This window comes from Vanessa tameamea, chromosome 14 (assembly GCF_037043105.1).
Source record: "Vanessa tameamea isolate UH-Manoa-2023 chromosome 14, ilVanTame1 primary haplotype, whole genome shotgun sequence".
Taxonomy (NCBI): Eukaryota; Metazoa; Arthropoda; class Insecta; order Lepidoptera; family Nymphalidae; genus Vanessa; species Vanessa tameamea.
Window position 1 is genome coordinate 12,683,089 of NC_087322.1, and position 27,238 is coordinate 12,710,326.

At 33.7% G+C, this 27,238-nt stretch overlaps 1 protein-coding gene across 1 annotated transcript in view; it reads left to right on the top strand.

Annotated features, from left to right (window-relative positions):
• LOC113395995 (junctional adhesion molecule C-like) overlaps window positions 1-27,238 on the top strand; it is a 121,977-nt gene that overhangs the window by 27,070 nt on the left and 67,669 nt on the right. Inside the window, exon 2 of the mRNA XM_026633760.2 lies at window positions 13,452-13,535. Within this exon, the coding sequence (XP_026489545.1) occupies window positions 13,466-13,535 (70 nt within the window). The 5' untranslated portion in view covers window positions 13,452-13,465. The remainder of the gene's footprint in view (window positions 1-13,451; window positions 13,536-27,238) is intronic.

Sequence of the window (27,238 nt, forward strand, 5' to 3'; positions counted from 1 at the left end):
TGTTCGCAGGCTGTTACTTTAGTTTTTTATGTACACGTCATAAATATGACATATAAAAAATATTGGATATATAGTAACTTGGCTCGCCGTCTTGGCTAATCGACTCTATCTCCACACGAACATTGTTAATATGATTCTTAGCTCTGAGCTTAATGTGTTTTATTTGTAAGTAGTGAAAAGTAGGAACATGACATTTTAGTGTGAAGCTGTACGTAAAGTATTTATTGCGAGTCAGTAATAAAGTTTATACGGATGGCAGGCCGCAGGTCAAGCAGCCGTCACAGGCCAGCGTGTCTGATTGTTAACAAACCAAGAGGAGCTCGGAACAACGAATAAATTACAATTCAAAGTGAACCTTATTAACCGGATCGTAATAAATTAAACAGAAAAGTTAATTAACGAAACGGCCGTGACGGCACACCGCGTCCAACGAACGCGGCTGAGAATAAAATTTACATTCATAAACGTAATAGAACCTTTTCCGATGCCGTGTCGTTCTATGTTTTATTCGAAAATATGGTCTAATTTACGGTCGTACCCGTATTCATGTGTAATTTGTATGCGAATGTTCGTACCTCGCGCCGCGCGGTGACGATCGCGGACGGCTAAATACAGGCCGATTATCCTATTATATATTTTATTCGAGTAAAAAAAATTATGGCAACGAATGGTACGGAAGAAAATAAATTACGTTAAAGCAAGGGTTCCGTAGTGAAAGCGTCACCAATTCTTTTGTTTATTTACTTACCGTAACAAGCTGCTGAGCCCGAGTTGCTTCTCACAAACGCGATGTTGTTTGTTTTTTTTTCTGTAATTATTATTTACTGTTGACAAACGTAAATGCTGTAATTTTACGTTTGTTGATTTTAAGTAAAAACAGCCTGTACACGTTTCACTGCGGAGGAAACGTCTCTTAACCTCTCGAGGCTAAGATTTGGAGCTCATTCCAGCACGATGCTTCAAAGCGGTTAGGGGATACACATGTGGCTGAATTAAATCTGACACAGTCTCAACAGAAAAGTCTTATTCAGTGATTTTAAATATCATAAAACTGATTGATTAGAATGGTTTTATATAGTATATATACGTATTAATTATTCTGCAGTTTCACAATTGCCATATAATTTAATTACTGATACAAGGATATAACATGACCACGCTTAGCTGTGACCACATATCAGCACGCAGTCCATTGCTCTTTAGCCTTTCCAAAATCAATAAATAAGCTTATAAAACACATATCAATTAAAAAATGTTAGGAGTTTGTATCACAGACAAATTTGTTTTTTATTTCCCGAAAAGTTTAGACGCCCTCATATTATAGCTGCGGACGTAGGCCCGGTGTAGATTTATTATATAATGTGTACAGACCGACAGCGAGCCGCGCACTCCTCCTCGAAGTTAAGGAAAAATAAATATTTATATTTCTGTTCGTGAGGTTTACTTTGTTTTTTAATTGCTCCAGAGTTCTGCGCGGTCGGTGACAAGTTGTTTTTCATGTAACTCATTAAAAAACATTGAAATAAAAATACCTTACATTTTTATTTCTAAACTAAATGCGTAATTTTAAAAAGGTATTTCGTAACTTTTCCACAAATAAGATTATTTTTTAAGGTTTAAGTGAGCTTAAACACAGACGCGAGAAGCAAATTTTAAATAAATTAACATAGAAAAAGCATTATTTTATGCGCACACCTTGCCGGAGCCGCTGCAACTGTAATAGTTAACATATACATACATATATAGGGAAAAATTTGCTTATTTTTGTAACAAAGTAACAACGCACAGCTTTGTCTCTCTATAATTTTATTTACACTAAACGAAATACTTGTATGAATATCTACAGAACTAAAAATTTACTCGAAGCACCTGATGTTCTTCTACCGCCAAACAGCAGTATTCAGTATTGTTGGTCCCATTTGAAGGGTGAGTGAGCCAATGTAACTACAGGCACAAGGGACAAATCATCTTCGTCCCCAAGTTTGGTGGCGCATTGGTGATTTGAGGTATGGTTGGACAGCGTTACTTTGTATGGGCGGTGGTGGCGACTTGCCATCAGATGGCGTATTTGCTAGTCCGGCTACAAGGTTTATAAAAAAAAAACTTTACACTATACTTAAAGCTTACGGACAGACAGCTGTAATTGCGACAACTCTCTAAATTTATAACTATCAAAAAGATAATTTACAGCTTTACCGAATATTTAGAAATATCTGACATACGGTAAGATGCCATTTTTATACCTATATACTATAAGTATTATATTCAATCTCGCATATCACATTCTGACATAACGCGCTCGTGTCCTGTGTGTGTGTGTGTGTGTGGTGGATTTCAAGTTTCCTCTTACTTTCTGTTTCTGTTACTCATTACAGTAATCATCAAATTCGTTATTAGCAGAGTGGGAAATAACAATAAACCATAATTAAATAACCGCTATAGTTGGCAACATATTTTCCGTTTGAAACAATGGAAAGCCTCGCAGCCGTGATTCAAACCATTTATATCCATAAACATTGGGACATTGTGTCTGCGTGCTCTCGTTGTTTTCTTGACGTGTGAATAATTATCCGGCTCTGATTAATGGAGCGAGGGACGCGGTCGCGCCGCGCCGCACGTACGACTCCGGGTACGTACGCTGCGGGTCGAACCTTTGCCACACGAGACTCGATTACACAAAAATATTTAAATATACAATAATTAAATTGCATGCGAATATGATTTAAATAAAACTTTAACTGGTGCTAATGAACTATTATTTATTACCGTTATATTTACGATAAATTTTAATTAATTGATGGAAATACACTTGCCTCGTCGTCTTTCTCAGATCCTTTGCGATTTTTCACAGGACTCAATACACATATAATATTATTTAAGTATGAGCTCGGACTTACAAGTCTTTTACAAATACTTTTTAAAGAAATTAATCAAAGCACAAACAGTGTAATGTATTTATTTGCAATCGATAAACTTGATATTCGATGAACAGTGATGTTCAAATTGAAAAGCCATATCGGGAGCGGCGCTTTCATTCAATACAATCAATTGTGTATTAATTATTGCCTTGTCTTTGTATTGTATTGTATATATTTCGGCAACTAAGCAACGGCATCGTCAATGTGCTACGAGTCGTCGTCTCCTGTGTTCAGCCAAAGCTACTAATATTATACTATTGTCGGTAATGGGGCTTTGTGCAATCCTGTCTGGGAAGGCGCCACTCGTCAGTTATTCTACTGCTTAGTTTCAACACTTTACACTGCTGTATAGCCTGGTTTTAGAGAAGATTGAGCCATTAGTATAACAGGAAAATAGTTAATAACAGCTTTGACTTAGAAATAAGTATCTGATACTCAAAGAAAAAAACTCAGTATTATTATTATTTATATACGAGTATAACTACATATTTTATTTCAAGAGATAGCGGTTCTTGTTTTCATTGTAAAAGTCGTTCACTTAGTAACTCGTATCGCTGCGTACATATAAGTATTCTTGGAGTTTCTTGATTCTTTATTCTTTATAATTTTATTTTTTACGTTTCCTGCTGCCCTAGAGGAAGCAGTTGTTTCAGAAAGTAATTATTAATCCTGTGTAGTCAGCTTGCAGAGGTTACAGGTTGAAGCGTGTTCCTTGAGTTAACGAACCTTGTTTATACGTAACGTACACTTTCATCACATTAGAAAGTGATCAACTCTAAAAGATTTATAATATATATTAAAGTCATTACAAGTCATTTAAATAAATCTGAATGAAAAATCGATCAAGAATAGATCCTAGATCTCAACTTACTTACACATATGTAGTTAAAATGACCAAAAGCTCGAAAAAAAAAATCCCATTTTTTATTATTCCTTACCAGCACATATATTCTTTCCAAAAAATCAACTTATTAATTATTTGGTTTAAAACATAAAATTTTGGAACGTAAAATATATGAATCGGATTAGATTTTGATAAAATCTAAGAAATACAAACACATTGATGACAGTTTGTTTGTATTTGATGATTTAAAAAAATATATATTTAATATTAAATAATGTTTTCTTTTGTCATATTATCGTTTGGACTCCTACAAACTGTCTCTCCTGCACACTGCACTTCCCGTTGGTTATAAATTACTGTTAGCGTTTATGTATATATGTATGTGTGCCCCTTCTCTGTACAATACTTATTTTGTTTGGTGCATTAAGTATTAAATAAATAAAAATATACAGAAACGAAGCAGTCGATATAGATAGCGGGGAGCCTTCGTCAGTGAGTAGATCTATACGGTCTGTACACCTTTTGCTTAAGCTATATTCGTACTTGAATCATGACGGAGGCGCGGTGCTGTTTGAAGAACATCGAGTTCGAGAACATACAATTAATCGTACGTGCCTTATCTGAATATTGTATTCGTATAGACGGTGAGGTTCACAAACACTTCGACAATTTGAAATTACATTTTGTTTTATTACGTGCCTGATCTCGTGTATGTATGATCTGATGTAAAAATACCAAGAATTTTAACAATTGTTCGAAGACCGAAATGAACTTATCTAGTATATGATTCACAACAACCTTTGGAACTGAGGTGGTATTTCTTTTGTTACTGTACTTACATTGAGTCATTCGCCTTTCAAACTGGAACACAAAAATACTAGGCACTGTTTGGTGCTAGTACATGTGATAAGTGGGTGGGTACTACACATAGCTCTACCACAAAATTAAATCTTTTCTTGTCCATCCTGACTCCGTACGGGTTAAATTCGTGCACACCACTAACTTCCCTTCCTTGGAAATAAAATATCCAAAACCCTTTCTTAGTGATTACGAGAGTGACTACGAGGCGTCATTGGGCATATGATATTCTCTCTAAATATTAATAGTATTTTTTTTATTTCGAGTGTAGCATTGGTCAACTAGTAATAAATATTTAATCGAGACACAGATTTGAATACGTCACAATATTATAATATCTTGGTCAACATTATTAATTCTCGTATACAAAATATAGTAACTTAATAACACAAAACACAAACTATCGTTATGATTATATAAATGACAATGTGTTACTGAGATGATTCTTCATTTTGTCATACATTTGTAGGAAATAAACGAGAGGAATGAATTTACCACAAACTCTGGTTCGCCGAACGCGTGTTTATTTTGAATTCGCTTCTACGACAAAAAATCGATATGCGATCTACATGAGAAAAATATTGATGAACATTTAACCAAATATTGCCGTCGCGAGAACAATGGGAACGTTCTTTGATGTATTGATTATTTTAACGTAATATACGATTGTAATGGATTACCAGCTTCAGATATTCTTTATACTTCACGCAAAATAAACATCAAGTTGACTATAAATATTAATAATAGTTTCATTACATATTCAATTCAAAATGTTTAACAAAAGCTTGATTTTGAACAAGTAATAACATAATACAAAGGCACCCATTTCAATGAGGCTTAAATTGAAACTCATTGCTATCAATCAATGATTCAATATGACATAAATTATGGATCACTTACTCCCGAAGACGCGCCCTCCACGCTCAGCTATCGGTGTGTACGAGTGACGCTCGGGCTTACGAGATGTCTTAGTGCGCGTGTGTTGACCTCATCCTTTGTCACTTTAGTAACTATAGTAAAAAACATTAATGCATACTATTTGTTAATGCACATGTTGCCAGACTGGGTTCTAGCGACACTAAGAGTCGGAGCAGTTCCTTATGTACCTTCGAACGGTTATATAAATTAGAGCACAATAAAAGGACTTTTGAAAATTCGTCCTCTAAGAGAGTTAATAAGGTGACAGCTTAAGTAATATGGAGTGATATTTAGGCTTCCGTTTTATGTAAAAGTCAGCTATAGAAATATTTTATTATAAAAATAGCTTTTCTAGAATTTCATAACATTTTTGACTATATTTCGTTTTTGCTGGGTTTTCTGTAAGCTGTGCTGCAGACACGGCCCACTTACTACTTCACACAGAAATAGGATCAGTCGTGTGTCAGACTCCATCAAATGTAATATAAATACAAAATCCAAAAATAGTTAGATTTTTTAAATGTTACATTATGATTTCATATCTTACTCGTTACAATGAGAAAACAGGATTTTTTAAGACAGATTCAATCAAGTCGTGGAACGCACGGAGGCTGTGTGCGCGTCGTCACACACACGCACACCTTTGTCTTCATTTGTGTCACCGACACGATTGTATTCTTATTGTCTGCATATTTTCACATTTACAAAGGTTCAAGTCTTGACAGTTTCAAAATTGTCTCTTCGAAAATACGAATAATATAAGGATAAACAATGTAGCAAAACAAAGAACATTCGGGAACGCCCTCGTGATAAAACTTCTTATTTACCGCACGACCCACAGTTTTTCCCCTGCATTTATTTATTCAAATATTTTAGGATATCTCCGGGACGTACCTGCATTTTACTTTATTATGCTTTACTTTCTACAGACATTCGGTATTCTTTATTCGGTATATAATTTTAATCTAGCCACTAGACGCCTTCGTCTCGTCGAAAATAGCCTGAGATCCTGGGTTTTAACCCTGGATCGATTCATTAGTACACATTTTGTGAGAAACCGTTTTTCGTTCTTGCAGTTGTTACATGGTAAGTGGTACATCTGCGCCGCGTGGTCGCGTCACACGTCTGTATGAAACAACAATTATTATTAACTGTCGGGTGATTTGTAATGCACATTAGATACCGGAGCTGAAGGGTCGTTAATCTTGACTGGAATTAGTATATGGACGTTAATGATGTCAAATCGTGTGTGACTTGTGATATTTGTATCATTAAGATTTATTTTAATCAATATAATATCAAGCCATGAGTTTTACTTGGTAGTAGGGCTTTGTCCGAGCCCATGTGGGTAGGTACTGTAGTACCTACCACCACATATTCTACCAAAAAACAGCAATGCTTAGTTATTATTGTTGTTGTGTTCCGGCTTGAATAGTGAGTGAGCCAGTGTACCTACGAGCACAATGGGCATAACAACCTAGTTCTCAAGAGTGGCGACGTGACGTTAAATAGTGGTTAATGTTTCTTCGTGTCGATGAGCAAACTAGTGACTTCTTACCATCAGGAAGTCACTTTTCCCAATCCCCAACATTATTTTAAATTATAAAAAATTTTGAATTGTAAAATATCGTCCACTGCGACTCGCACGCTGCCTGTTGTATGTCGTTGTCACTATTCCAGCAACGAGAAAGCAAATGCTTAAACTAAGTGTACAAAGTTTCAACTCGACTGGATTATTAGTCAGTTTAAACGGCGCGATTTTGTTGGATTTTATGATATCAATTATATTTTAAGTATTTTAAGAGACTACAATACGCTTTCGATTTAATAGGTTGACTATAATTGTCTTGTTCATATAATTTAAACGCAAGTATTATGTACATACGAAAACAAAACATATATTAAAAAAAAAAGTATCGAATTTAATGCAGTAAAATATGGAAACGTTCAACACCCACATTTACAGTGTGCACATGCCGAGTGCTGGCCACAGACTTTCTCTCCCAAGGGAGACCTTCAGCGAGAGAAAGTTTCGAAATGCCATAACGGCTTTCAATGTTTGACATTACATAAAATGGCAGAACTCTATCTGACACATGCAAACTTACTCACGATGCTCACTTTTAAGTTCCTTAACAGTGAGTGGTCCATGTGTTCTGTCCACTCGGCCAACATAATATAATACAAATCCAAATACACGGGATCAAACTCGAGAGAGAACAAACCGTGTAGTTTATCTAAATTGTAACTTGGAATATTTCATACTACAATACTTCCCAAATGACATTTAAGAAAATAAAAATTTCCAATCGAATTGATTTTTCCAAGAATAATTAATGAAATAAAAATGGTTTAATTTGGTTTAAATAAAAGTAGAGTTCGATTCATGCTCCAATCTTTAATTTATTTTTAACACTGACTATTTTCGTTCGAAACTTCGTCCATGTCGCTGTAAGAAACGAATTAACTAATACGAGCAGACGTAACGATCACATAAACAACTTCTGCTGAAAATTGACGAAGGGATGCTTTATTTGGTATTTTACGAGCGCCCGGGCGGCGCAACTTCGGGCCCCCGCCGTATCAAAATGTACTAGTGATGTTTTAAGTGATGCAATAAGCAATTTCGGCGATAATTTATTATTAAGTAACATGAAACTAGAAATAACTATTATTTTTTATTTTACTATAGTAACAATGTTCAAAATTGTGTTTGCTATATCTGTATTTAAAATATCAAGTGAACGTACAAAAGTAATAAATACAAGCAATAAGCATACAAGTAACGGGAAGCATATATGGCCCACTGCTGGGCCCGTATTCCCAGCTCTAAAGGACCCAGAATAAAAACTAATAACCTGCGTAAATTATAATATTAAAGGTTTCGTAATGTATATTGATGATGAAACATATAACTACGACTGTACTGTACTTGTTAAGCCGTCGCTTCAAGCGCTGCAGTAAACCGGCAGATCTTACGAGCTCCTTTTATCACGCTGACCTCTCCCCTTTTATTATTTCATCCTCTAATTAAAATTACTTAAAGTATACACCGCGTGTCAGCGCTCGCGACTTCATGCATTTAACTTACTTTTATAGTAATTGTAAGCTTTTAAAAAGGTTGTTTTACTGATATGCCTTTATTCTTGTGTTCTATGCCTTTGTTATTTTTATACTGAATGAAATTCTAAAACATGAGGATGAAAACTAGGGTAACGAAATGTAGGGACTCAAACGGAAACTCAAAATATATATATATATGTATTTTATACAAAATATATATATATATATATATATGCTACATATATATATACGTACGTAATCTACATTACATACGTATTTATTATAAGAAACTCATTTTATTATCTGTGCAGTTTACACACCGCGCTGATCGCAACTAACGGTAAGAGTGAATGATGACCACAACCATTGTAAATAATATAATTATGTTTTACTCATGTTTATGAGATTACGTGAAAACTTTTAGATTTCTTAGAAACAAATATGAATCGTACTGACATCTTCTTAAAAACTTTATTGGAATTTACTTTTTCACGTTAAGTTAGTCACTAAAAATCAATAGTCCTGAAATATTAACAATGTAATAGATAATTATAATTATTTATTCAAGTAGAATTTATGATGAGGATTCGAAGGCCCCACCTCGAGTCACTTTACTTCGACTTTTTCAAAGCGATTACTCAAAAGAATATTTATAAAGAAATAATTTGAAAATAACGAATGTTGAATCCAATAAAATCGATTCAATTTTAAAACTTATTAATAAATATTGTCTATGAATATGACATGCTGGCAACAATTTATCGAAGTAAGTGCCAAGTTTTAAGAAAAATAGAAATTTACGTGTTAAGTAAAGCCTAGTAAAACTACTACTACTACTGCTACTACTACTCATCATATATTCTACCGCTAAAAGGCTATACTTAGTATTGTTATGTTTCTGTTTGAAAAGTGAGCGAGCCTTACTTAATTATTACTTAACTTATTCAAATCGCCTTTCACAAACACTATTGGTTAATTTAAACTATATTGATATGTTATCCGAACATTTAGCGAAGCTATGTTTAAACGAGACAGATGTAACCGTCAAAACGTCGAATGAAATAAAATGGATGATAGTGGTTAATATTCGAGTGAAATATATCATATCCCGGGCCGAAGCCTTCTCTACTGCTTAGAATAATTTAGCACCGACCCCTCTGCTCCACTACAGGTTTCTTAGTAGTTATAAATAGATTATTTTCAGAAATTCTTAAAGTCTATATCGCATTCTCGAGAGCTTAAACAAAGAGAGATGGAACGAGACAGAGACAGGTGCACACACAAGTGCCGGACGAACGTCCCGTGAGGACCCGCATTGACTTACGGAAGTATCGAATGCGATATACTTTAGCCCATTTACAAACACCACATAAAACATTTTCATTTTCTCATAACGTCCGACTAACATGATATTCGACGTTTTGTACAAAACTTTCTTTTTCCGAGCACATTTCCATATCAGATTAGCGGATCGGAACTCGCGTACAAAGTTTGCCTGTTTATAAAATTGCTCAGTATGTATCAGATATTAGCTGATTGGACTTGATGTTTATTGCCTTCAAAGAGTAAAAGATAAAAGGGATTTTTATTCAACATTGCTCGTTCTGTAGCATGTAAAAACTAATGATGCTCGTGGAGCACAAAAACAGAATCAATATTCTTTATTGAAATAGGCTCATAAGAGCACTTTCGAATCGTTATGTTGGACAGCTTCGAATTAAATGTAAAACTACCGCCGGCTTGGAAAGCAGACCTCGAATAACTGACAAGACACTCGGAGTCATTTTGCCCGGAAAACACCAAATACCACGCTTTTTTGTCATTAATGTAATCTTGTATTGAGTGATAAAATATTTAATTATCAATGTTTTTTATTGATAAATAAGTCTCAATATATTCACTCAACACTCAATACAAAGATACAATAATTGTCGGTTTCTTAAAAAAATATGTATATGTTGTGAATATATAATATTATTATAAACTTATAGTTAAGCAACTGTAAGAATACAAACTTTACTAAAAATATCCCGAAGTCGATTCGAGACTCACATGAGAGGCCAAATGTAACATGTTGTATTTAAAATAAATCGAGCTGCGAACTTTCTCCTTAAGTGGATACGATTATTATCCAGAAATCGCAACTTAGCAGAATATTAAAGTACTTTTAATATAAATATTAGTTATATTTAATATAAAAGATTTTAAAAGGAAAGATGTTTATTTTTTCAATTAATGTTTAATTTTGCACGCGCGTGTTCTACTTCCTTGGCGTATTCATAATAAAATGATAATAATTGCAATATTTTTATGACGCTATAAAAGTTCACTCTTATCAATTTTTCATAACGCGCTAAAAGAAAATAACTTCAAAAATAATTTTCGACATTTTTACAAATACAGTACTGTCTAGTTGGACAGTACTGTATTTGTATCTAGACTACGGGGAAATAACTTAATAACTATTTTTAATTATATTTTAATCTCTCTCTCTCGCTCGCACGAGACAAATATGCGATATTCAGCCAATGGGGTGCGGGACGTCGCCGCGTCGGCTCGTTTTACGTTACATTAAGAGTTGAAATGTGTTATTGTTTTATAATAAATAAATAAAAATAAAATGAATAGCTCGCGCGCCTCAAAGTATTATATCGATCTACTGAATGACACTTTCATTCTTCTCACATTGTCTTATATGATCATATTATACCAACTATATTTGGTGATAGAACTTTGTACAAGCGCGTCTGGGTAGGTGCCACTAACTCATCAGATATTCTACAGCTATTTATTATTGTATGTGCTAAATTTAAAAGCAATTACTTCGCTAGTTGTAAGTTCAACTAATTAGTTTTTCAATGTATGAACCCGGAGTACTACTAAACACCAACTATAGATCACTTAAAGCCAGCCGGCGAACGTGTCGTGTGACAAGCACTATCGCGCATCTTAACGCGAGTGGTAGCAGCCGGCCTCGATACCGCGCGATAAGCGTGACGTGTTGACGCTGGTATCACTCGGCTCTCTGATAACAGACAGCTAATGTTTGTATTTACATCCGAAAACTAGCTTTTTATTACAATTACTTTTGTTACTAGAAATATTTGAAACGGAATATTTACCATGTTTTTTATTTTTATTTGGTGGAACTCGATATGTCGACATTATGTACGAATGTCTTGTTCGAATATTTTGTTCGTGGGATGTCTTGTTCACATCTGAGACTGAGTCTCGTGAACAAGACATCCCGTTTTAAATATTTATAGTAATCAAAATAACCATGTTAATGTAAAATTACATTTATTCTAAAAAAAACATCAAATTACGTAATAAGATTTTGATCATAATGAAGTAAATGGTAAATAATTAAATCTTATTATAATATTATTTATTGAAACTTTTGTTAAACTTGGTACTGTGTATGTGTGTTATATATTGTACTTACAATACTTCTTATCGTATAAAATTTTCGTATACATTTTAATAGAAATAACTGAAATAGTTAATTAATTCTTCTCTGTAATATTATTTAGGGATAAGAAATAATAATGATTTCTTTCGACTCCCGTGAAAATCGTAACACGACATTCAGACGAGGGAAAATAATAAAATTAACATTTCAACGCAGAAATGTCTGACAAAATCATCTTTATTTTCAATACAAATGTCGTGCAGTCAATTGAGATTAGTAACATTCACTACAACTATTATTTACAGACCCGCTGCGAGTCGCCTTATAGCAACTAGTCACGACATGACCTTGGAGCCTTTATTGTAGCGTTCAAAAATACAATGCGAGAACTCCATATTATGATTTTGACATATTTTTCTTGTGATAGATTTTGTGTTGAAAGTAATATTATTACTTTCTTTAAAAAATATACTGAAAATAGTTTTAATTTTTTTATGATTATGCACGCGTTTCAGTATGTTGATTTCTTTGACAACGTAACGTCATCGTGTATATTTTTTATATGATTATACTTTTTTTTATTAAGTTGGTTGCTTAACATTTAAAATTACTTGCATTATTTGATCGTAAAAATTGAGTCTACATTATTATCGTTGCATTAGGACAGTATTCTACGATTATCAGTATTATCGTTACCGTAAATGACACTCAATCAAGTCTCGACCACCACTCGGGTGATCCTTCCTAGTGACGCGTAGAGCGGCCGGAAGGCGTAAGTGTGGGTGTCGGTTAAACCAGGGTTCGCGAGTTAGTACCAATATCCGATGCTAATGAGCGCTTGATTACTCGACGCTCGATACCGCCTCTGCGCGACCCAAATTTAGACAGGATCTGTAGGTACAAGCATTATAGGTATAATACTTGAAGTTTTATTTTATTCAAAGTAGAGTCATTAGCTAAAATGTATCGCTTTATAATGTAAATTTGTGTTACGTTTGTAAAAACGTTAAATATATTTCTAAAAATGTAGACTTGCACATTACTACAGTATGAAGGATTATAAACTAGGTAGGCCTTCGCACGCCTTCGGGAGTGAATACATCTACACACTCTACAAATTAATCTCCGCCTGATTATCTCCTCCGGGCCGTCTTAAATAATAAATAATTAATATATTTTGTTATATTGTACGTATAGATTTTAATGCGACATTAATCCACATAAATAATATACTTTTTTACTACATTACATTTGTTCTACAAATAATCAGAATGAGATCGTATTAGTCCTAATGAAAAAAAAATGGTAGTGACGGAATTCTTCATTGATAATATTGTCTCGCACAATGTGTTATGACCACAACCGTAACGGATAATTAAAATAGAGATATATCATATTGGATGTTTATTATAATATATTATGTTTGTGTGTTGTGCAGGCGGTGCGTGCAATATGCGCGCGTGCGCGTGGCGGCTGCACGCCTTCACCGCCGCGCTCGTGCTCGCCGCGCACCTCATCAAAGGTCAGTGGAACTATTTTATAACGCCTCTCATCGTAAGCTTACTTTAGCTTATATTAAAAATCTTAAAATTGATGTAAAGTCAGTACATTATGAACAGCGATTTATTATATTTTTCCAAATAAATTATGTTTATGAAAAAGTCCATTCCGTTGATTTTATATAAATTGATAATAATAAAATGCAAATTTTTAGTAAGTTGTATAAACTGGTAAGTGATAAGCTCAGCGACTACCGCTTGTAATAATTTAAACATCAACAGCGGTGAATATATTAAAATACATTATACAGGTATAATTATAATAACTCCACTCAACTAAATGATATTTACGTAGTTCGTAGCAGCGTAGTGCCGTAGCTGTCGTAGCTCCGTAGCAACAGCGCTACGACGAAAACAAGTTAAAATTACGTAGCTTGTGCTTTAGGGAATTTACAACGTTAGTTTTAAAAACTTATTTAACATTATTTTTTTAAGAATATAAGCTTCTTTACTGAAATACTTATACTTCCAGTGACAGTTTTCGCTCGACAGAACTCTATCACGTTGGACAAGGTTCTTACTTTTTCTTTTCTTTGATTTTGGACTTTCATTAATGCTTATTAATTGATGCTTAATGATGCAAATAATTATGTATCGATCAAAAATAATATTTTTACAAATAATTTAAATAAACGTAAAATTAAAATGTAGTTGTTCACTACAATTTTGTTAAATTTTCAATAATATTATTAATTTTGTAATTTATAAGCGTAATTTACAACCATTTAACGTATTATTTCTTTGTTATTATTAAATATTTACGTCAGATACACAAATGCCGAAAGTACAATATACGTAATATTCCTGAAACACAAAAATGGCAATGTCACCATCTCTGAACATTCTTTTTTCTAGAAAATTTTAAAACAATTAATATTAAAATAATTAAAATTAATTAATAGTTAAAAATGTATTATAATTCCAATTTCTAATCATTGATTATGTTTAATTTATATTTTTAATACATAATATGTATTATGTATTAAAACTTGTGAGACTACATGGTAAACAGTAAAACTTTGGCAAATGCCAAGATAATTTTGAAATGTTTTATTTTTTTATTTTGATGTGATATTGTACTTACTGTTGGTTGTGCTATTGAAAATAAAATAAAATACAGAATAAATTTTGAAATCGATTGTATTTTTTTTGTTGCCTATAAATTTTATAATCATTATAGAAATTATTTGACAAATATTTTTTTTCATTTTTCTGCAATTTACGTCTTGAGAGGCCGATCCGTTTTTATAACGCCGAGTGTGCGTGGCAGGCTCTCCGCCCCTCGTCAGATGTCGTCTTATTATTGCCTACTATTTATTCGCTGCACGAATATCCGTGATGGTCCGATAGTGATATATTGAAGTTCGTGTAAATACTTTTATCGATAGACTTAAGTCGACAAATTTCCTGCATTTGATTAACTGAACATCGTCTTTATTGTCAGATATTGTTTTTTAAGTAATATATAATACTAGACTCGAGAAATATCGACTTGAGGAAATTTCGAGTACACAAATACACTCATGTTCTCAGTAAGACCACGTTTTCACGAGTGCTAAAAGTAAATAATCTGCATGGTTAGTAGTGCTTTAGTATCTATTTTATTTCAAAGATATATAGCCGTTAACAAGTCGATAACATTTTTGTATTCGTTCAAAGTTGTGACGAGTTTGATGAATAAAGTTTTATCGTCGGTGAATTTGACTCATACAGCAAATGTTTGGTTTTATATTTTATGAACGTGTTTGTGGAACTAAATTGGATTTTCGTAAATCGAGTCCTCGAACTATTCATTTCAAGGTATATTTTTAATGTGTCAGGTACACCGTAGTAGAATACTGGCTGTTACTCGCAACTTTCTTCTAGTATAAATATTTTGTTGGTTAAATGAGTCTAGGAATGGCGCGCTAATAAACTGATTTAATATAACTAATTTCTAACTAATGATTCTTTATTGACTGAAAATTACTATAAATATATAGTAGACTATCAGAGAAGTTGTTTGATAGTCATACGGTATTTGTTAATAAATAGTGATTAAAGAACATTCTACTAATTTAATCAAATCGCAATAAACTCCGAACAGAAATGTAGTTAAGAGCATCCTTTTACAAAAAAAGTGTATTTCATGCTCAGTCGCGTTGAATAATTGACTTCAAATAAAAGTGTATATTATCGACATCTTAAGCACTTAAGAAGTGATTCGCCATAGAATTGAATATCGACTCTTCGCGGCTGAATCGAAATTATAACTGTGATTTTATTTGTATCCGGAACTGACTCTTGCTCGTAAAAAAAATAAAAGTCAGTTCTACACTAAACATCGATACTTATTGTAATTTTAATTCATATTATATTTCTCTTTAAATATTATGTAAATATATTTGAGATATAGTTTCTTGTTCCTCAGGAGAAAATGGCGTAAGTAGTCTTCTAATGCCTTTAGCATTTGGGATATCTTTTCAAATGTTAGTGGTTTAAACTGCTACTATAAATTTATAATACGTAAAACTGTTTTAAGGCTTTATAATGTTAAAGGTGAAGCAAATACTTCTACTAGATTGAAAGATTCAAACGGCTACAATTCATTATATTGATTTCGTTTTATAAAACTATATCGTTTGACTGGAAAAGACCGCGACAAAAATACCCTTATATTAACAGTGCTTAGGACTGCTTTCAGTTGTATTCTATTTACTTTATAACTTTCAATTCGGAACGATCACTTTCGAGGCTAAAAGACAAGTCAAAATGTTCCTTATAAAGTCTGTGTTAGAGCTTACGTTATGCCTAAACCTAGTAATGGAAGAATGTGTCTTATGCTCAAGACGCTAAGGACTGGTGTCTTTGTCACATTTTACGACGTCTAGTTTGCAAGGCTGCACTTTAAGACGGTGTGACGCAAATGCGACTTGAGCGGTTCCTGCGGATGCCACGAGACACGCGAGCGAGGCACGCTATGCCTAGATCCACTTTGGTTTCCGATGTTTTGTAATTAAAAAGTTTTCAGTGATTTTTTTTTTAATTTATTTATTTTAAATTTCATATCTACATAGATATGAAATTTAAAATAAGCATAACTACATAGTTAATAAATATTATTGAAACAACAAATGCTATTGTATTATCTCTGAAAAAGATTTTCAACTTTAACAAAAGTGATATGGTTTGTAGGAATTAACTTTTTCAGATAGACCCTTAAACGAAGAAAAGTCTAAGTGGCTGAACGTTTTCTATATCACAATTTTGGTCACAGACAGATGTCGAACTTATATTGCAAAAAACTTGGTCAAGGGCCAGCCGGCGTTCGTTCCCTCCGTCTAAAGCTCGCTCCGGTGATGCTTTGAGGCTTGACCAGGGTTGCGCCAGCCTTGAAAAACTGAAATCAAAATACATTTCGACTCAATATACGCAACGCATAATAGGATGGTAACCGAAGTGGTAGCCTACATTTAAGTGAAGCTTAAAATGACCCGAAACTAGACAACGCACAACTGGTATTAATAATTTTAAAACTTACTTCCACTGCGTTTAAATAGAGTTTGCAAACGGATCACGTTACGTTTGCCTGTCGCGAGTCAGAGGGCGCAAATGTAGACAACTTTGTGGTAGTAGAATATAATTCAACTCGCCCTTGTTTTAAATAACAGCTCGGGTGAAAATTGGTAGTAAAAAAAATATTGCTCCAATTTATCTCGAGGTATATTTTTACTTTACCACACAAACCCGATTATGAAATTTTTAACACGACATTCGCCAGCCCTGACTCACACAAACGAATCTCGCTGAGAAGTAGGCCTTCATTTTAGGTGCCTTTTAAATAGAATCAGATATCTTTCTCTCTTCTTTCCACTGAAACTGGGATGTTTTAATATCAACACATTCAAGTGTTGTGACCTGTTTCACTTACTTATTCATTCGGATCAACGAGATTTTGTAATGAATGTATTTAAAGTTTTATCCTTTTATATTTATTGAAACTAGAATTACGTAGTGATCTTAATTTTCCGTTTTCTCGTAGATGAAATTTAACAAAATATTTTTGTCAATCCAAATTCATTTTTATTCATGTTTCGTTCTCTTCTTTTATTTTGCACAAATACATAAAGTTTAAGTATTAACTTATTTGCATAATTATCCTACACTTTAAGTCTTTATGATACGTGTTATACCTTTGTTACTGAAATGTATCCACAATCTTACCTTACATTTAATTCGACTTTAATTCACAGTTGTATCGCCTCAGGAAGCTCGTGACCGCGAGTCACAAAAAAATGGACAATAATAACTGTAATTCAGTTATTGTATATTAATTTCAATCAAAAAGGTAATATGAATATACAATAATGTATATTATTACAGACCTAATGACACGAATAAATATTAAATTATAACGACACAATATTTGTAAATGCGTTCTTGAAGAACCATGACAGTTATATTATTGATAATTCGGAAGACGTGTTCATTACATATGACTATTTATCATATTATTTCATTTTATATAGTTTTACATTTTTATTTTGTGGAATTAATATAGTCGGAATGGATTTCCTTCGTGATGTCTCATTATGACCGCGATTATTAGGTAGGCTCCTAAGTCCTTATGAATCGTTACTTTATAAGATTTAAATTACAAATTTCAGTTCGGAATGAAGTTTCTATCACAAAGAACCTACAAATCTTATGAATCTTTGACGACCTCCTTGGTCGAGTAGTGTGTACTCCGGTTTTCATGGGTACGCTCCTCCGAGGTCCCGGGTTCGATTCCCGGCCGAGTCGATATAGAAAAAGTTCATTAGTTTTCTATGTTGTTTTGGGTCTGGGTGTTTGTGGTACCGTCATTGCTTCTGATTTTCCATAACACAAGTGCTTTAGCTACTTACATTGGGATCAGAGTAATGTATGTGATGTTGTTCAATATTTATATATATTTATTTAAAATAAAAAAATAGTTACACTTTTCCATAAGTCCAATTAAATAGCTACGTAAAACAAATTAAGTCAAAACCAAAATATACTTTATTCAAGTATGTAGTCTTTAACAAGAATTATTGTTAAATCGTCATTTAACAGAAATATACTAAAAGAAAAGCTACTATTATCACCTAAAATAATCAGTAAGAAACTCAGTAGTTCCTCTTTCCCAACATTTGAAATACATTATGTTATTTCAATACAATTATTTATTGGAAAACAATCGTGTATCCGTGACAATACTATGTTTAATCGTCGTAGTTAGTTTTTTCCTGTCAACCTAAAATAATACTGAAGTATCGTCAAACAACACAATATCACAAAACCTTAAACATAGAAAGGAAGAACATTTATATGTACTAGAAATAGAAAAGTACCTAAAATTGATCCTCGTGGAACACCTATTTTTAGCTCGATCGAGAAGACTATATTCCATGAATGAAAACTTATTCGACTTTTGACTTATGCATGAGATCAAGAGATATACTCTTAACACTGTAATATTGAATTACTATTTATCCGGGAAGGGAATTATTTAATGTAAACTTCACGCTTTTTTATATAATCTTTTATAGAGTAATACTACTTATTAATCAATGTTTTGATATGAGGTTTAAATTTATGAATTGGCAAAAATACAGTAAAAAACAATAACCGCTCTGCGTGGCTTCACTTACGCATTTCTCCGCTTGTGTTATATTCTATGACCAGTATCTGTTGGAATCGATTACTATATGCATACGCAGATTTAAGCAAACAGCACTAATAATAAGGCATCATATAAAATTTCGAAGTTTTTATAGTTTTAGAGATTTATTTATTTATAGATTTTCGAAACACCGAAATATTCACAATTTTTAAGAAAAAGTAGGAAACAAATTCTTGTGCGGTGTGATACACCACTACACATACAATTTAAATAACAAAAAAAAAACAAAACGCTACACTCATACCTTAATATACTTTTTAAAATAATAATAACAATATGAAAGAACAAAAAATATTGATAAATTACTTCAAATTTAAAAGAAATAAACACGAAAAATATCTTGGACACTAATTGAGCAAAGAGTCTAATTATTTCTTAAAACTATTACTGCTATGGCTATATTTATCAATGTGATGAGAAGCGATATCATCGTAACGACCCGTATATCGGATGGTAGGCGAAAACTTCCCTACATTTGTACGGAATCTAGGAATAGCGAAGGTCGGGTATATAGGTATACATGAAGGGGAATATCGGGTGACGCGGAATCATTCTCGGGACATTTATATTAATTTGAGAAAGTAACTAATTAGAGATAGAACGAAGTCTCATTCATTAATATTCAATGCGACATAAAGGCGAATCCAGATCTGATGGAAACGCTACGATTACGCCGTCAATTATTATCAGTTATAAACCGCAAATCGGTAATATCGAAATTGCCGGAGCTCTGATAGCGCAGAGTAATTAGTTTGAACTTTCTAATTATGTAAATATAGCCATTGTAACGCGAGCGTACGCATCGCGTAACGTACTCGTGTATCTGAAATCTATTTACTTAAACAATGTTAATTACAATATTTACGATTCAAAATAACATTTATTTAAGCGGATAATTTAATAGAGAAAACTTTCATAAGTATCTGATATAGTTTATAACATTTTAGTGTGTTTTACTGATTGGGAGCGACTAATAATTTAGTAGTTTATCTTGTATTTTTTCGCGTTTCAATATGTAATATTTATAAAAATGAAGATTTTGTTTGTTGAATTATAATGCTTATTCAAATAAATACACAAATATCGAAAATAAGTTATTAAAAATAATGGAAATTAATTGAAATAACCCTATACTTGCACGATAAATATATTTGACGAAAATATGGAGCAAATTTTACGTGTTGAGCACATAGCGTAGGATTTTTTTGTAGAATTACAATTCTCGAGGGCCAATTTTGAGTATAATATGTAAGATATATAATTACGTATTCATAGCAATAAACGGAGCCATTTATAGCTAATAAAAACTTAAATAAAGTAATCACTTACCGCGGCCTACATAATAAGTCACAGAGTAATTCGGGTGAAAGCCCGCGGTCATTATGCCAGCTGACCCGCTATCGCTTATGTGGTAATACGATAGGCGTGGTCTAATACGATGGAAATTGTGTTAAATCGCTGTAAATACCGACGCAAGACTCGCCACGGAGCCTCTAAGTGAAGCATCACACGCCAACTTATCTTTATGTAACTACTAACACTGCCTCACGGGCTGACGGCTATAAAATATACCGCACTGATGTGCTCGACTTTAATTTATTATGCAAAGTATCACTTGCTGTCAATGTCTGCGAGCTGTGTACTGTATAGTGTGCGGTACGGCAGGGAGGTGACGCGCATTTGTTTGTTGAAAGTGCACTCCTGTGTGCGTGTGTGCGTGTGTGCGTGTGTGCACACACACCCGGGCTCTAGAAGCGACCAGGAGGACATTATTTTTATTTTAGTTGTGTCAATAGATATATAAACAAGAATGACTAATCTATGATCTCTTGATTCTTAAATTTTCGTCTTCGATGTCTTCGATGTCTTCGAATCGCCAGAAGCCGAGACCTAGTGAGTATATTTTAAATATGACTCATCATAAATTGTGTAAACGCTTTAAAAAATAACTATATAAAATGTCTAAAGGAATTCTCACAGAAGATAAAAAACAAGTAATCGTACTTCACATTCGACTTGTACAGATTTATAGAACAATTGAAAAGAAAAATAACGATAGTAAAATATACTTTTTTTTTCTAATAAATCTTTTTGATTGTTGACTCCCGAGTGAGGAAAAAAATTGCTTCGAATTTTGTTTGTCAAAAGAAAATCTCGATTGTTTTTGATTTTTGACCAAGTGGGTAACGATTCGAAACAAGTGTAACCAGGGACAAACGATATTTTTTCTAAAATTCATTGAATGTAATTCCTCCCGTAACAAGAAATATATATAATAACAGAAGCTAGTTAATCGGCATTCTTTGCCGAATAGTCGCCGATTAAGAATGCCATTAAAAATGATTAACTAAGGCCTTAATGTTAATAGTAATTTTTATTTCCAGCCAGTCCTCCGATATCGACAGCTCGAGTTTTCTTCGATTAATAAATATAAAATAGCGGGATCGGTTCTAGTTTCGATGTCTTGTACACCGTTCTAAAATTTCCTTTAAAGCATGTAAGAAGAGATTTTATACAAATTTTCTGAACTAAGAACAACGAAAACCTTATCAAATTTCGTCACGCAGTTAACAATAAGAAAGCGGAGATACGGACAGAAGCAGGAAGTGACTTTGTTTTATACTCTGTGTTTATTTACCAGTTTGCAAGTTTCAATGTAAATGAATACGAAGGCATCAAGGACGTCGAAAACACCGACAAAACAGTAACATGTATACTACTGCAGCCAAAAGGGCATCCTCGCAACAAATACTTGTGTAAAATAGTTTTTCAATCGAGTCTGACCAGGTTCTGACAGACCGATTTAAAAAACAAATGTTTGTACGAGTAGATACTTGAATTCGCGCGGTTGCGTCACAGCGATGTTTGAACATAAATAATGACACATCATTGTAAAGTTGTGTGTACAGACATTTAAATACTGAGCTAAAATCCGCGCGACTTGAATTAAGTGGTCACAGATTAGTATTTTACTGCGTCCGTTTAGGTTTTAAATAAGAGTGGTCGCGTAGATTGCGGTCGGTAAGTTACTCGAGAGCCACGATTACGTATAATATTGTGCGTTTATAGTTCCGTCGAGATTAAAGACGGTAGTTAATCATCTTTTTCGTTATTTTACGCTTGTACACGTGAGTCTCGCAAATAAGCTAATATCTGGTCGGCCAACCATAATATTATAAATATTTGCTCGCACGGTGTACACGGTATTATTTACACGGAAACCATCTGAACAAAATAGTCACTATCGGGTCGTAAAACATGATCCATACGAACCGATAGTCATAGTAGTCGTGTTTTTATGTGTGTTGTCGTTTATTTATTTATGCTCACTTTTTCTACCATCGTAACAAGTCGATTATGATATTACTACTAATATACCTAAGTAGGTTAATGTACACATTTCTTAAAGGCCGTCAACGGACCTGCAAGCCCCCCGGTGTTCAGATGTGCATGGGCTACCACTCGTTTGCCAGTTATACCATAAAAATATATATATGATCATTATATGTACCTACACAAGTATACAGTACGTGACGAACATAAATAACGTAAAAAGAACGGGATTTAGAATGGCCGGTACGTCATTCCAACAATATTCGAAACTAATTTTAATTTTATTGAAGCTTTTATGCGAAAAGCAAATATTTTTAATTGAATCACACGTCGGAGTGGATGAGCGAAAAAATATCGAGTAAAAAATATTTTGCTAAAATAACTAGTTTTGGAAGCAGTGCGTCTAAGCGAGTTAGTGCGCCGACCGGCGAGCCGCGAGCGGCGCGCGAGAGATCGAATTACGTTGAAACATGGCCAAACATCGTTTTATTTATGCATACAGCTTTATTTTGTTTTCCGAAGCTGAAATACATACAGTAATACTAAATTTTGTGCACACGATAGCAAATTCGTTGAGTGTACACGCACGGGAGGTAGCTTTTGTTTGTCATTAAAAACGTTTAGTTAAAAGAGCACACTCCCTCGGTATACTGATAATACACAAACAGAGCGGGAGGCGTCGCGGGGCAGCTGCTCGGAACGAAGTTGCTTTCGTTACACATTTTAATTATTAAAATAATAACACGAAATAAGTTCAAATAATATTATTTACAACCGAATAAAACAGGAAGAGACGGAGAGGAGACAGAGGGAAAGGTCGCTGACGTGACGATCGTTGCTCGTTCACTCTGCGTTCCAAAATAGAAGAATGTGATCGAATGTACGGGACACAATCTAAGAGACCGATTTGAAGACATCTGTTTATCTTAGATTTAGTACTTTGATCATGAACATAACATGTATAATATTTTTCGAGGCGTGTAGTGTTTCATTTATTTTAACTTGGGAGCTGCTTGAGTACTTGTGTAAAGTATTATATGTTCGGTTTAGTTTTGGAAACAAACATAAGAAATAAAATTGAGTGTTTGTGTAATTTTCTTTTTTTTTTATTATGTTAACCCTTATATAACCCGCGTGAAGTCGGACCAGCAGCTTAAGTAATGAATAATTAATGTATTCTGATAATATATTTTTAATTCAAATCTATGACACATTGCTCTTATACGTATTTGTAGGTACATCCTCGCAGTAGATTTCGCCTTCCGAACCGATGTTAACGATTGACGAATCTTACAAGTTATTGTAAAAGTTCGATCTCATTGACTACGAAATCCTTAAGTAATAACCACTAAATCTTAATTCATCATTTTATACATATTATCTTCATCTCAATTTTTTTCTTAATAAAAATAAATGAATTTTATAAAGGTTCAAAATAAGCAGGTAATTTGTTGGAGATGGATGAAAAGTTCCTTGCCGGGAAAAATAAAAATGTAGACATCTATTTTACTCCATTAAGAATAAAGAAAAATAATACAAAAACAAAACAAATAATGAAATAGGAAAATGGCTAACGATATAAAAAACTCAAAGAGAAAATTTACTTCAACAAAAGATCCCTTAAGCGTGGAAAATTTAATTTTTTCTTGACGTATCTTTCAATCGGATCAACTTTCAGTCGGGAAGCAATTAAACAAAAACAATAGAAAACAATAGAGCCGGCGCGGCGACGCCGTCCGCGCGTCCGCAGGGACGGCTCGAATACGTAGTACACACACACACACACGCATATATTTGCTTATTCATTTAATTCTCATTGCTCATCACTACTTATTCATATGGACACATTATATAACACACATATGAATTATTTTATATATTTAATCATTGTCAAAAGTCAAAAATCTTATGCTAACTTAGAAGAACCAGCGAAAGAATCTCTGCGGGTTTTTGTCAAATGTTCTAATTTGCAATTACAATTTTACACAACAATAAATAAAATGATTCGTTATTTGAAACAGCCTGCAGGCCATCGTCTCATTCCAAAGTACAATCAACTAGCACACAAACCTTCTTTAACGATTCTTTCAAATTATTAATTTGAATATCTTTGAACGTTTTCTGCTGCCGATTGCAAAAGCGTCTTGTGGTATCGGGTAATTCAAGTCACAAGTTCTGGAAAAATAATAATTCATCGTTTTGCTTTACTTTTAATCACGAGACAGGACATCTCAGCACCCAAGGTTGGTAACGCATTGGCGATGTAAGAAATCGTAAATATTTGTTAAAGCGCTATACAGAGCTGTCTATACCTATAAAAAAGGAATAAAATTTTCTCGCACAGAAAAAAATTAAGAAATGTCGACAAATCTCTACATTTTTTATTTATAGTTGTCACGCTACAGGTTATTGAGAAAATATATTTACAATCAAGTCCCAGCGCGTTTCATTTTATAACGATAACAGTATGTTGTCGCTTACTAAATTCTTTCCACAAAATCACATCGACTGTCGTGTGCCACTCATACTTCAAACATACATAATATTGTGTTTCCCAAATCAGTCGCTGCGGATTTGTTGAGACAAGAGAACTGCGGCGAAATATTTGACAGCACTTTGTATTAATTATCATATAATTATTCAGTCAAAAAAACTGTCCCGTACCGCTCAGAATAATTTGTAATATGTGTACAGCAGGAAAACATAAATAAACATACTGCAATCGTCATATCCTGCGCCTGATCTCGTCGTGTCGGGTTGGATAGCTGTTATTATAATCTTTAATATACACTGGCGTGGTGATCATTTAACGAAAATCGGACCAATTTTTACTCAAATGATTAAATTATATATTACCGTGTTGCTGACGTGTCCAAGCAATGGAACACAACGGATACACTCGTAACATGTCTGATAAATCTTCCGAGTACTAGTTTAATTTGCCGCATCCGGCCATTAGTGATTAGAACACGTAAATTTTAAACGCAGGTTGCGGGTTCGCACCCGATCTAGCGCGACTATTTCGGCATTACACTACTACAATTTTCATGTGCTTAATTTGTATTTACGACCAATGTCTTACGCAACTCGAGGAGGTTTTCTAACGATTTTTGTTTACATCGTGTGAAATATTCCCAAATGTGTTTTTAGACTGTTGAAATAAATAGTAATACTTTGTCTCAAGTGTAGAGGCTGCCTTTGTATAGCAGTGGTAAATTTAAAGGCTGGTACATTGTAAGACTCGAGCTGGGATTGGAATCCTATACGTCGGGATAAGACGCAGCCCTACGCGTGAGTTATGAGTGAAATGAGGCCGTTTCGTTCCATCATAACTATACAGGCACAAGGAACATAACATCTTGTCTCGTTTCTAAGGTTGGTGGCGCGTTGACAATTTTATTGGCATTGTAAAAAACATTAGCAATAGTTAATATCAATTTTGAAGGTGGTGACAACATAATAACCTTTTTTTTATATGTGTAACTTCTTTAGAATCATTGTGACTTGAAGCTCGATGAAACGAAAATGCATTGTGACGTAAGTTTCACTTCTACCGCGTGTGCATGCACACACATATTTTTTACTGTTATTTCAATAAGTCCGGTGGTTACAATTTAAATTTTAAAAAGAATTGTAGGAATAACATATGATATTCTGCAACAAAAGAAAATATAATTGAAATACCCAACAATTGATCAATCGCCGGTGTAAGATCACCACGATACCTAACCCCACACGACCACGACTGTGATTAACCGCCAGCAGGGAATTTTGAACAGTCGAAATTAAAATGAATCACGAAACGTATTCGGTAAACATAGAATTTTTTCAGCGAACAATAAGAAGTATTAAAACACAGGGGCGCCGTTTCGGCTTTTGTTTCACTCGAAGCACGTGCTCCGTATACCTACACACTACATACTGAGCGTACTTCCAGTGCGGTCGTTAGAGATACTACTAAATTTTCATCATCTGGATAAAACCCGCCCCGGTTATAACAGATTAAACTCAACTAGCATGTAATGTAATAAAACCAACGAATAAGCTAACAAAATGTCGGAATTTCAAAATTAACTCATTCAATTTAAACGGAGCACATTCATGATGGGATGCGAATTGAAATAAGCAAACATGGTTTGTTAGACTAACTGCCGACCGCAGACACGGCGCAATAAGAATTAACGAATTAGTTTCAGTAGGTAATACAGTTTACTGTTACAAATGGCTCATTGTATCACCGTGGAGCTGTATTCCCATGTACTTTAGTTTCGTATCATAGAGTTGCAAGTCTAGCTGGTCGTCTCTCTCGTGTCTTTCGTATCATCAAACGTGTGTTAGGGCGCCAGATGCTCCTCCATCGTTTCAAAAATTGCAGACTCCGCATAACAAATTATAGCCGTTACGTTAGTAATAGCACGGCTCACTCGCCGTTAAACATTATACTTTAGCATTTATGTAAACGCATGTGTTCGAATAACGTATATTATAAGGCTAAAAACCATTATAATATATACATTTAAAAGATTTGTATTTTTTACATTTTTAAGAAGACATCTATGAAATGATTTACCTTACATTAAGTTTTTAATGTTTTCCACAAACTCTAGCGCTCTAATAAACATACACCGTTAGACCGTTACCTTATCT